A 13,791-nucleotide genomic window follows, 5' to 3' on the forward strand; every position below is an offset into this window, starting at 1 on the left:
ACTTTTTGGAGTCCAGCAGGCAAGTTTTGACAAAGTTCTTCCCTTCTACACTGGCTCTGCTCTGTGCAGCTGCAGCCATGTGTATACAGATGGATCAATACCAGCCAGTAGATGTCCCACTCTACATACTGTAGGACTGTAGGAGATTATCAGAGTCTCGCTGGAAAGACTCCTAACTGGGTCAATGTGTATGTGTTCAGGTGTGGTCCCTAGTGTTAGCTGACCTAAGGGTGAGGCCCTGTGGAAAAATGCAACAAGACATTAAACGTGAAAGTAAAAAGCCCTGTGTAAAGTCAGACAACACTGGAGGGCTGCAAGTTCCTGCCGCTCTTTTGCTGATTGGTCGGTTCTCCTGCTCAGTGTTTCATCCAAAGCAATTGATGTTTTTATTTCATTGAAGTTCAGGGACTCCTGATGCGTTTAGTGGCATCTGGTTTTTCCTTTCCATGAACCAGTGGGTCCAACAAAGTATTCTTTTAATATGTCTTCATTTTGTAATTTTGTAGTTGAAATAGTTGTAACTAGTTTAACATACTGGTTGAGTTGTTTACCTACCCACAAGAAATTCACAGACTATGAATATCTTGGATGCACATACTGGACATGTCATACTGATAACATTGAGCAGGGAAAAAACTACAGGCGCAGCAGTACCGGGACTGAAGTCATTATAGTTCATCAATTTCTATAAAACTCCAAACTGATCTGTTCTAAAGTCATTTTATGTGGAGTTCTTATACCTGCTGTCTAGTAACTTCTACAGTAAATGTCTGGATCACAACCTTTTACAACTTGTTGTCCATCGTAAATTTAGAAAAGTTGGTGGCCTCATATTGATACAAGTATAATCAATCTGCCTACAGGAATTTAAATGTATAATTGGTTTATCACAATGATAGACTTTAATAGACCTAATTGCGGCCACCAGTGAACCCCAGCCACTGGACCTATAGGCTTATAAGAAATAGTGTTGGTAGAAATCTGCTAAAAAAAACCCAACATAAATACATTAAATTGTAACTATGGGTTTTCTCAACATAAGTGAAATGAAAAACTTTGTTGAAGCACCATATTCTCTGCATATCTGCAAAGGTTGGGGATAATTTGAAAAAGGTTTCCTCACCTCTGGATCAAAGATTGTTTTTCTCCTCAGATGAAATTTATAGGATTTTGGAATGAGTTGATAAAATGTCATTTGAAGCAGAAACAGGACTGTATAGGACGTGTATTAAGAATACCTCACCGTTACCACAGGAAACCACAGCTGACCCCAACCCAACAGGATCACTCCTGTGATAAGAGTGAGGGTTCTTTAAGAAGCGTTGTGGTTTGATTAGAGTTAGACTGACAATGTCTTACAACAGAGGATTAAGACCAAAATGAGGGAAAAACTTTGAGAACCACAAGAATTACGTCCTAACATTACAAATTAAGAATGAACGCATACTTTAAAGAATAAAGTCATAATATTACAAGAATAAATATGTCACTTTGAGAGTGAACTCAAACATTTTTAAAAACAAATGTCCAAATACTAGAAGAATAACGTTTTTAATTTTTAGAGTCTAAGAGAATAATATTTAGGTTCTTGATTGTCTGGGGTCAAAGGTCAGAAAAAGTTTAACACGAGGGACGTGGAGCCCCTTATGAAGTTACTTTAGCATTAGTTTCACAAATAAGGAGATACTTCACCTTTTCACTCATCATCATCATCATCATCATCATCATCATCATCTTCACCATCTTCACCATCATCATTGTCATTAACAGCTCATATCATTGAATTGACAGTAAAGAGACAGAGTCTGTTCAGTTGTTAGCAGCCATCCTTATGATTTTTTTTCCCCACAATGAAATATTATGTTGTCACAGTGTCTCTTGGTCACAATTACACAAAACAATTTGTGTTATTATTATTTTTTGTTCATTTTTCATGTGCTAAAAAATGATTTGCCAATATATTGTTATGTCTTTTCTTTTTTAACCAATGTTTGTTTAACAATATCAATGTCAGTGTTGGCCTCAAAACTCCAGTTGAGTGTTGAGATGTTTGTACAAGTGTGATGATGAACCTAACAACCACAGTAGATACACAAGTGATCTGATTCAGCTCCAGGAGCTCATGAGGAAATAATCCATGTTATGTGTCAGATAAAAGAAGCACACAGTGCCCTGCGTGTGTGCGTGTGATGCATTTGAAAAGCAAGTTAGCCTTGCTTTTAACTTTTAATATTTGCATGTGTTCAGTTTGCTGTTGTGACTGTGCATTTGTGCAAGTGTGTGTGTGTGTGTGTGTGTGTGTGTGTGTGTGTGTGTGTGGGACTACAAAGCAGCGTAAGAGGCAGTCTTTATAGCTGACTAGTCATGTAGGCCACTTCCAGTGTAGAGAGCTATTGGGGGTTGGGGGGGGGGCGGGGGGGGGGGTGGAAGCAGCAGGGCTGACCTGCATTCTCCACTGTACCAACAGAGGCTGAACCACTCTGTGTCAGCCAACACTCCTGTGTGCTGATGATGAGACTTTGACCTGGTCCTCAGCTCCTCTCTTTCCTCCCTGCTACAGATGCAGACGACTCCTCCACGTTTGTGACCGGCATCGTTCTGTACAGGAACCTGAGCAGTATCCTCAACCTGCAGAGGTAAGAACGCTGATGAGCGTTTGACCACTCATCTTAAAATATACATGATAGGGGTGTAACAGTACACACAAGTCACGGTTCGGTACGCACCTCGGTTCAGGGGTCACGGTTCGGTACGGTTTCGGTACAACAGACACTAATTGAATAATAACTAAAATCTAGATCTAGATTGGAGTAAGGACTCAACTTTTTATTTTATTTTTTATATTCACTCAGACGTATTCATCGTGTGACTGTGTGCACCGAACCGTGACCCCCGTACCGTGACGGCACGGGACGAATACATATACCGTTACACCCCTAATACATGATATTACTTATAACAAACAATTTGACTTCAGCTCAGAACCTAAACTTATAAAGAATGAGTGTTTTGCTGTGCAACTCACAATATACTCAATTTTCACAACTTACATTGACAGTCGTTTGAACAGCTTGTTTCCTTCTTTTTTTCAACATGAACAAACACTCTATTCTTCTCTCCACTCTTCAGAATACAGTTTTATAGTTCCAACCTTAATCATTCATAAAGATGTTATATTAAACCTTACATTACAGTTACATGTTCATTACACACTCTGCTAAACCTAGTCACAACCTGACCCTCAGGTGTGTTTGTAGTAACTCTCTTTGAGTCGCTTTGTGTATGGCACAGTGTCTGGTGTTTTGTTTCAGTTCCTTCTAACTCAGAGTCCACGTTCTTAGTGTCTCAGCTGAGTGATGCTGCTCTTGGTGGTACAAGTTGAAGGTGTCGTCTGTTCCTTCTCGCCACTCCTCCCCGTGGCGAGTTCACTTGGTACGAGCGCTGTGTACCGCTCTCCTGCATGACATACGCTGGACCTTTCCATGTCTTGACCTTACCCAGTTTCAGCAAGACTTGATCACCTTGATGTAGCAGTGGCAAGTCTCTAACCCCATGTCTTTTGTTAAAGTAATATGCCTGCTGTTGCTTGGCCTGTGCATCTCTACGTCTAATAAGAGTCAGGCAATGGTGGTGGTTTGCATTTACAACAGAGACCTTGTGTTATTCAGAAGTGGAGTCATTATCAAGTCAACTCTGAACAAACCATAAAAAGATATGTTTATCTTCAAAGTTGGAGCTGATTTTCTAAGAAAAGCAGAAGTGTGTATTTCTTTTAGCTCATGAGGGTTTAGAAAATATTTTCTGTAGAAAGTTAAACACATCAAAATCCTATCAAAACGTTGAGGAAGTCCTCTGGACACTGGCTGTCTGCTTCTTCTTCTGATAGCAGCTACAGTTTTGTCAGAATAAGCCCAGATGTGAGACCAATGACCCTTTCTCTCAATGTTTCTGTCTGCCTCAGCCTGAAATGCATCTATTGTCGTGGCAACCACTTTAAGCTGCCATCTGAGCCTCAGACCAGAGCCACAGCTGAGACCAATTAATTAATCAGGGACTCCTCTGATATCCCTGCAGTCAATCAACTATTTCACTCATATTTCTGACCCCTGTCTCCCATACATTTATATGACACACACACGGAGCTAACTTTAAGTGATTACAGTTAGGATATTTAAGATGAAAGCCTGAATGTGAGAGGTAGGCTACATTTCAACTGACTTTCTCTAAACTAAGCAGGTGAAGTGTAGCCTCGTAAACCAGCCTCTCGCGGAAATGCATTTCATTTCATTTCTCGGGAGAGTCTGGCCTCATCCCCCCTGCAAGCGTTTGGGGTGGGCGGGAGCTGGGCGGGAGTAGTAGCAAAGACGATTTAATATCTTTGGTAGTAGCGTTGACAGACAACCCCATTCAGCCAATCAGCAAGTTGGTGTAGTGACGGGGCTTTGCACCAGTCGGTCCCTGATTGACCAACGTGCTGTGTCAATCACAGCGTGCGGCGCTGATTGGCTCGGCCTTCTGAGGGTTTCAGTCCAAACGCTTAGAATGGGGATGAGGCCAGACTCTCCCTCGGAATGAAATGAAATGCACTTCCGTGAGAGGCTGGTTTACGAGGCTAGGTGAAGTGCACACTGTTTTTAAATCAGATTATTAGGAACACATACACACACATACACACAATGCACATAGACAGGTTGAAGGCCACTTGCATTCAATGTTTAGAGAGAGAGATGATCATGTGTCGATCAGCTTGGTCTAAATAATTTGTGACTCTTGATCCTAAAGGCCGTCGGTTTGATTCCCATGTTGACAGAGATCACAACCCCCTTTGTTTATGTTGTTTGTTATACGTCTGTGGAAAATATTGCAATCGGTCATGGCTTGGTTAGGTTTAGGAAAAGATGAAGGTTTTGGTTAAAATATAGTTCCTGACGTTTAGAGGATCTTCGTTATTACAGTTGAAATAATAACAACATGGTTGTTAACTTTTTCCTATGACCACTGATAACAACAACAACTAACTTCTACTTTCCCATAGGAATGCAGCACAGCTCTCCTGTGTCATATTCATCCACCCACCACAACCTCCCAGAATGTCAGTGGTTCTTATTAAGCTGCAGCACAGATGACCCACGGGCTCGTTATTTACAGGAGGACAGTCTCATATTGCCATGTTTACTGGGCTCTTTATTAAAGCAGCCACACAGTCAAATGCAGGAAGGGATGTGCCTGAACCCGTGGAACCAGAGGATCCAAATAGGAAACTGTGCTGCTGGGTTTGATGGATCGTCACAGTTGAGTGTTTCCAGCTAAATGAAATCAAGGATTAGGTTCACAAACAGCAGCACACTGGCTGTGGGTGGCCACATGTATGTCTTTTATCCCCGTGAGTAAAGAGATTTCTTGGAGGAAGTTGCTGTTGCTGCTTGCATGACGATTAACATATGTTTTAACACAGCACTGTATGTAGCTGTGCGTAATTATATGCGTATATATGTGTGTGCATACAGGAATGCAGGCAAACAGCCTGTTGTTACGGTGCGGGGCTCCCTGTTGGTTTATTGTTGTAAAAGCCTATAATGAACTGGTAACATGTAGAAAGGAGGCAGACCTCACTCTCTTCAGTCCTCCCACATCTGTTCACAATCTCTGTTTTTCTACTGTCGCTCCTCACTGCTCTTCTTCCTCTTCTTCTTTTTTTCTTCGCCACCTTGTCTCATCTCTTTGTCTGCATTTGTATCCCCTCTCCAGGAAAATGAGATGAGTTGGAGGCAAGAGACTAGATGACACGAAAGTTTAAGTTGACTGATTGTGTTTTGGAATGGTGAGAGTGCAATTGTTGCGTAGAGGATATAGTGATGATGTGAGAAACTGGGAAACAGAGCATGGGCTGTTGAACATGTTTGGCGGACTGGAAGCTTTCCATGTCAGTACTTGCAGCAGCAATTCACTATTTCCTGATTGTCTCATTCCACATGATTGATAGTACCTATGAAAAGCAGAAATTGCAATGCATACTAAGCAGGCGGGGAGAATGTAAAATAAAATGCCTAAAAATGGTATTAGATAAGCTGTTGGAAAACAATGTGGGCCTCTTCAGATGTGAGAGAAATCCTTAAACTCTTTAGGGTTTACATAGCTGGTTGGATTTTACACGTTTACTCTTGATTCTTGGCAGTCTGTATCAATGATCTCTGATATATTTTCACTAGAGCTCAATAGAGTACTGTTAAAATCCTGGATCCATAAGTACTATCAATAATAGTAGTACCATTCAAATCTTAATAGTACCCATCATTACTGAGTGATGTGTAACAGATAGTGATGGTTCTACAGCTGTGGACACACCAAAATTGAATTGTATTTGTGGCGCAATGAAATTACATACAAAGTCCATGGCATGAGGCGATATATACCCCGTTTTAAAGGGCATTTCCAGTTGTAATCAATGTTTACCTCAGATATCAGGTCACCTATGACCAGTTCATTACATAGCATCCATACTCCCAACTGCAGCATATACGTTTATATTCGTTTTTGTTCAAGAATCTATCGTTTTTTCAATGTTAATTAATGGGCTCTGGACTACTTTTAAAATCGTTCTATAGTCGCAAGTAACTAAAATTCACTTTACAATCAAATTAAAGCAAAATTCAGACTTTTAAATTATGATGGTCAAAAGGACGTTACTTGCGACCACAGAACAATTTTAAAATTAGTCTGGAGCCTATTAATGAACAATGAAAAAACGATAGATTTTTGAACAAAAACGATTCTAAACGTTGGGAGTATGGATGGTATGTAATGAACTGATCATAGGTGACCTGATATCTGAGGTAAACATTGATTACAACTGGAAATGCCCTTTAAGTCGGAGTCTGCGCTTCAGACAAGAGCGCTTCCAAAACGGCAAATATTTTCAGCCGCTTTGGTCACTTGTCATGTCAAAACTGATGTCAAAGTTCGATCAGGACGTCTCTATTCTGACAGGTTGCCGCCGAACCGCGTCATAGCTAATTACCCTAAAGTTAACCAAGGCTCAACTTCTCGTCTGGTGACACTTTGGAAGCTTTGGACGCTTTGGAAGCGCGGCTGACAGCAGTTGATGCTTTGGTCGCTCAGATCGCTGGGCTCTGATTGAAAATGAATTGACTTCCGGCGTTTTGACGCTTTGGAAGCTTTTGGTGTGAACGCACAGTAACATTGAGATTACATTGGGTCGCGCCGTCAGCATACACAGAGTTTGGGGGGGGGGGCATTTCATTACAGTGTTCCCAAATTATTTACAAAAACTACGTCTGGATATAATTGTTATTATTATAAATAACCCCTAATATCTTGTTGATGACAGATAAGACTACACAAATATACACATGGTAACATGGTAGATGATAAATAACATTATCCACTGCTCCGTGGATTGATTTCTCACCGGCTTCATTGTAAACAAATGCACATGGAGGAGAGGAGGGTTAGAGACACAGAGGAGGAGAGACCAGACTTGTAGATACGCTAAATGCTGCAATTTATAAATTGATAAAAGTCATAGTTTGGTCAACATTATGTCTCAAATGTATTATTTCACGCGTAAACCATGTAGGCTAATAAGCAGAATATTGTAGACTGAGGCACTATGAAGAAAAAAAAGATAAGGAGGTTTTCAAGTCAACAATCAACAATCAAAATGAGAATTTCATTTCAATCACATTTTCTTCTGATTCAGCTGAAAGTAAAACATCATTAGTAACTTTTATATGGGCAGTTTCAGGACAATGAAATGGGTGCAAACCCAAATTACCAGTAAGTTCTGAAGATGAGACTAAGTGATTAAAATCCAGAGGGTGAAGGGCAGGCTGTGTGGGAGCACTGCAGCATGCTCCAGACAGCAGGACGCACACAGCTATTTACAATGGATCATAATTCTCAATTAGAAACCTCTTTCAGACATAACATCAAGAAAAGTTGAAGAAAGTTTGATGCTAAATGATCATTTAAAGTGAGTAATGACTCAAAAAAGACAGCGGTTTTTAAAGTTTGATATGAGATACTGCTTTGTGATGTCAAAATTCAATCAAATTCATCATTGAACCAGGAAATCCAAATGCAGAAGACTTCCCAAGACTGTTTGAGAATATTTAGAGTTCTGTTCAATCACTTTAAAAAATATGGCCAGGCTCAAACAAGTCTCTATAAGCATTACTGTAATTAACAGAGCTCATTCACTAATATAAAGATTTGACTCAAGACATAATTTTATTTACGTGTAAGAATACAAGTATGAAGCAAGAATCCACAGCAAGAGAGAAAACAATGCCGTGTTTGAGGGTTTTTAAAGATTTGAATTATTCAACGAGTCAGTTCCCAGTTGAGCTGAAACTTTATTGATCCCAGTGTGAACAACAACAACAGTACTTCCAGAGGGACACCTCCTGGTCACATGTCTCACCATGGAGTTTGACTAGCTGAGTGTAGAAGGCCAAAGTGTGTGAGATGACACGATTGACCTGTTTAATTAATGTAGTTACTTATATAATTTGTAGAATTCAATCAATATTACATTACATTTGTGCTGCCACAGTTTCACCATATGACCTCTTTAGCTGTATGCAACACGTGCATACACACACAAACACACAGATCATCAGCTGAGTGTAATGAAGTGTAGTGTAGTTAAGAGCAGGCGACTTCAGCCTACCACTCTCACTTTGACCACTGTGCAGATATATGTAAAAGCATTTAAAATGGGATGTAATGAGTAGTAATGAATGTGATTCACCATGACTGTTGCATCTTTCAACAAGCCCACTGTGAGCTGATGCAGTCTGTCTGATCCCAGGTCCACCAGGCCCTGCCGGTCATGAGGGCCAAAGTGCACTTGGTATATACTCCTGCTGCACTGAGCGCGGTGCCTTTACCCCTCCTGTTGTCCACCCGGGTCAAGGAAGGAAGGAAGGAATGAAGGAAGGAAGGAAGGAAGGACAAAGGGAAAGATGGAAGGAAAGAAGAAAGTCAAAAAGGAAGGAAAGATGGAGGGATGGAGGTAGAGAACAGATTGGATCAAAAAGGAAGGAAGGAAGGAAGGACAAAGGGAAAGATGGAAGGAAAGAAGAAAGTCAAAAAGGAAGGAAAGATGGAGGGATGGAGGTAGAGAACAGATTGGATCAAAAAGGAAGGAAGGAAGGAAGGAAGGAAGGAAGGAAGGAAGGAAGGAAGGAAGGAAGGAAGGAAGGAAGGAAGGAAGGAAGGGAAAACGGATTGTGGAAAGAAGGAAGGGAAAAGGAAGGAAAGAAAGATGGAGGGATGGAACAGATTTGTTCAAGGAAGGAAAAAGGGGAAAGAAGGGAGAAAATTAAGAAGGAAAGATGAAGGGTCAATTGGATCAAAAGAAGAAGGAAGAAGACGTAAGGACGGAGGGAAGGAAGGAAGGAAGGAAGGAAGGAAGGAAGGAAGGAAGGAAGGAAGGAAGGAAGGAAGGGGAAAAGGATTGTGGAAAGAAGGAAGAGGTAAAGGAAGGAAACAAGGAAGGATGGAGGAAGTGAACAGATTGGGTCAGTTTGACCCAGAAGGACAGTGCATCCTGCACCCTCACCATGAGGTTCACTTAAAAAAAGTTCTGTTACATGTTACAACACTAAAGGTTTTTTTTTTCTCTTTCATCCACAGGAACAGCACAGTCCTCAACTCCAAAGTCCTGTCAGTGACCATTAAGCCCAGTCCCGCCTCGCTCTCCGCTCCGGTCGTAGTTGAATTTTCCCACTTGTATAACGTGAGTGACAGCTGTTGTTTTAAACAAACTCTAGATATGAAGGTGTTGTGTTACTGGTGCTGCAGTCTTTGATAGTAATCACATACCTTTCTCTCTTCTCCATCCATTAGGGCACCACCAACCAGACGTGTATATCCTGGGACGAGAGCGACAGGTAAGATCCCTTCACTGATACGAAGCTGCGCTGCACCCTGACTTTTTGTTTTTTGCCGTCAGGCTGGTGATAGCTTGAGTCGTAGTAGGCACATTGTTTTTCAGTTGTCCATCCATCCACTTGTCATGGACACGATATTTCTTCCAATTGGCGTAAACGTTTGCAAGGGTGCAACACACTTTTGACCCTCTGCAGTAGCATCTGTGCTACAACTTGAGGGAATTCCCTCAGATTTAGTGGAAACATTCACCTGTACTCAAGGACAAACTGATCAGATGTTGATGATCAAAGGTCACATGACTTCACAAACACCTTATATATACAGTGTTTTGGATTGGAGCTGTAGTACAATGGAGTAGAAATTCAAAGGAGCCAGTAGCTAATATTAAGCTGCATTAATGCTTAAAGGGATAGTTCAACATTTTGGCAAATTGGCCCATTGCCATAATCGCTATATACAGTAGCAGTAGGTTCGTTACCTTTAATTGTCGGTGTAAGCTATTTTTAGAATGGCGGAGCAGAGCCGCAAGCTGCCTGTGTAGCCTCCATAGCGTAGCTCTGAGCAGCTCGCGGCTCTGCTCCGCCGTTCTAGAAATAGCTTACACCGACAATTAAAGGTAACAAACCTACTGCTATGACTATAGGGATTATGGCAATGGGCCAGTTTGCCAAAATGTTGAACTGTCCCTTTAACACTTTGGTCCAAACCAAACCAAAGTGTTACTGTATGAAACTAGTGGACAGATTTGTTTGAAATGTAGCCTACATTCATTTTCCCCAGAGGATAAACCTTAATTTTTAAAGCCATCAGGAATCCAAAGCTTCCACTTGTACACAGAAAAAAAATCAAAGTTGTCAGGAAACCTGCCGAGACTTCCATTCTCCATTTTTCTGTCATGCTTTGCTGAGGTGAAAAGGTTGATGGACAAACTTTAATGGAAATGTGACACAGTCGAATGGAAACAGACTTTTCTGGCGTCTGTTTTCAGGAAGCAGAGGCTGTGTGAGTTTGTGTCCTAAAAAAACTTGGCTGGTTGGCGGAGGCGAGGCTGTAATTCTAGTTTTAATGATATCATTTAATTACATCAGGTCAGTTCCCCCGACAGACGACCACTCAGACTACATCATCCACAGCACACCAAGCGGCCCGGATCCTGCTTGTAATTATCCAGCGGCTTTAGCGTTGGAAATGTACAAGTGTACGGCACATGAGGGAGTTCTATACTCCAAGTGGGTGTTTTTTCAGAGACACTACATTCCCTCTGCAAGTACCACGTCTGGCCACATTGTTTTTTAATCTTGACAAAGTCAGCGCGGCGCTCTCCAGTGAAAGGTGCCGAGTGCGTTGGACAGCTCAGCAGCTCTTGTCTGGGACCGACGCTAACCCCGCGCTATCACTGCTCCGACACTGATGCAGCATGTGGAAAATTAAAAGTGTCGCTCACAGCTTCCCTTCCACTCCCAGCCCACGCACAGGGAGCGACTCGGTTTTCAGAGAGAGAGAAAGAAAGGGAGGAGGGTAAAGGAAGAGCAGAGGATACACATTCAGTTTTACTGCCTCTGCGGCCGCATTTAAAGTGCTGCTCATTTGCTCCCTGCTCTCAAGTGCCCTCTTTGTTTAAGACAAGAAAATAGTGTGAGCATGTTAGAACGAGAGCTGAGTGAAGGAGAGAGAGAGAGAGGCAGAAATAGGCAGACACTTTGCAGCCTTATTGCAGCGCAGGTTTGGGCATTTGCATTTAGATGGATGCATACACTTGTGTTACAGAGACGGAGAGCAGAACATTCATCGACTCAGTCAGAGGATTAAAAGAAGTTTGCTTCACTACGTACAGACCTGCAGCAAGACGAGGGAAACAGACAGAAACCATTTCAGGAGGGAAAAAGACTCGAGTAAATGTTGAGCAACTGAGTAGATGTCGATGTGACAGCCTGACTTAGCAACGTAACGTCACGGATACAGATTCAAAACGACAGTGGAGACAATATCCACAGTCGTACCTAATTGTTGCTGACAGTGTTTATGTGAAGAGAGGATACATTCAAAGACAGCCAGGCTTTTATTTTGATAAGGTTTTTTATCAAAGTCACGCCCTTAATGTAAATTCCACATTTCTACTTTCAAGTTTCATTTCACCTGTCCTGTTCATACAGTCAGGATTCTGTACATCCAACATGGTAACAACAGCCAGTTCTGCTGTCTCAGAGCAACTTTTTATGATAATGATCAAACATTCAGTCAAGTGAAATGTGGGAACACATTTAGGAAGGTTTCTATTTTTTTCTTTTGGTTCCACTTTCTTGCTGTTTGTCAGATTGGGATAGCAGTCAAGTATTCAGTGCAGTCTGGCATAAACGTTCCTGTCACTGCTTTGTCACAGTAGCTGTCAAACGCAGTGTTTTGCAGTTTGAATGTGATGGACTTTCTCCAGACATTCCTCCTGTTTCTACTCTTATAGACTGTTTAGCCGTCTCCTCTATAGTCACTTACAGCAGTGTCCAGTGTGTGTGTGTGTGTGTGTGTGTGTGTACACAGTGCAAGGTTATTATAGTTAACTACAACTAAGACTAATACTAAAACTTGCAGTGAAAAAATAAATTAGTAAACTGAAGTAAAAATAAAAATGACTATTTTTCCCAAAAGGAGAATTAAATAAAAACTACAATGAACAATGCAAAACTAACTAAAAGTCAATGTCAGATAACATCTGCTTAGTTGTAGTTTTCTTAGAGATGCTAAAGCTGCAGGAAGAAAACACCACAGCTCAATATGGGACGACTTGGAGTACGACCCACAGGTAGATAAGAGTGAATGGAACATGATGAAGACTGATGGGAACATTATGGGATGCAACTAAAAGGGAAAATCCCACACATTTGGAAGTTCATCTTCAGAGGTCTCACAGAGTCTTTCTCCTAAAACCTGAAAAACTAAAACTAAGACTAAATAAAAACTCAATTCAATTCTTCAAAATAAAAACTGAACTAAAACTAAACTGAAATAAAAAAGCAAACTGAAAGCCTAAATGAAAATAAAAACTCATGAAAATGTTTTTAATTTATTTATCTATAATAATCTTGGTACAGTGGTATGCAAAAGTTTCCAAATGTCTATTAATGTGAACAGTTCATCAAGTGGAAGATGACATGATCTCCAAAAGACATACAGTTAAACATGAAACACTCTTTTACAATATTTTAATCAATATCAGTGTGTTATTTTAGTTTTCTACAGTTTTAGAGTGAAAAACTACTAACTACTAACTATGCAGTGGGCCCAAACCTTTGCTGAGGGCCCTTTTCCTTTTCTGTCATTTTGAAAATGGAAAAGTTGAAAACCACATTTAATAATGTTAGGGTAATAATAATCGTTCTTATAAGGAACTGTCTCAGTCAGAACAGTGTTGGTGAGATAAAATGTGCAAGAGAACCTTTCAATGGGAATAACAAACAGGGAAATTAGTGATTCAAACTCTACAACCCCTTCCTTTGCTTGTCAGGACTCTGTTGTTGTGAAACAGTTTCAATAGCTCAATGAGGATAAAAAAAATGGGAGAGAAAATGACATTTTATTCATTTTTAACGACCCTGCTCTCTTGCTGTATTGATGAAATAGTTAAATGGTACTCACGGTTTTGCTCCCTCTGTGGCTGTTGCGCTCCCTTTATTACCCAGCAGCCTATTTATTTGCGCCATTTTATTAAAGTCAAGAATTGGCACATCCATTATAAAGTGTAAAGTATATTATCAGTCTAATTTCAGCTGTGACATTGTATGAAGGTTATATGTGTTTTTGACAGTGTTGACGGTGACAGAAACGCAGCAAGGACGAATAATCTAATCTGGTGCTGTTTAGGTCTGGGCTTGGGGGGTG

At 40.9% G+C, this 13,791-nt stretch overlaps 1 protein-coding gene across 13 annotated transcripts in view; it reads left to right on the top strand.

The window, feature by feature from the left end:
* Positions 1-13,791, top strand: part of adgrb1a (adhesion G protein-coupled receptor B1a) — a 226,568-nt gene that overhangs the window by 146,914 nt on the left and 65,863 nt on the right. For all 13 annotated transcript variants that reach the window (XM_085803409.1, XM_085803415.1, XM_085803411.1 and 10 more), the window contains 3 exons: positions 2,561-2,636; positions 9,661-9,763; positions 9,874-9,917. In XM_085803409.1, coding sequence (XP_085659535.1) covers positions 2,561-2,636; positions 9,661-9,763; positions 9,874-9,917 — 223 coding nt within the window. The remainder of the gene's footprint in view (positions 1-2,560; positions 2,637-9,660; positions 9,764-9,873; positions 9,918-13,791) is intronic.

Source organism: Trachurus japonicus, chromosome 16 (assembly GCF_045865225.1).
Source record: "Trachurus japonicus isolate A0001 chromosome 16, Traja_1.0".
NCBI classification, from domain to species: domain Eukaryota; kingdom Metazoa; phylum Chordata; class Actinopteri; order Carangiformes; family Carangidae; genus Trachurus; species Trachurus japonicus.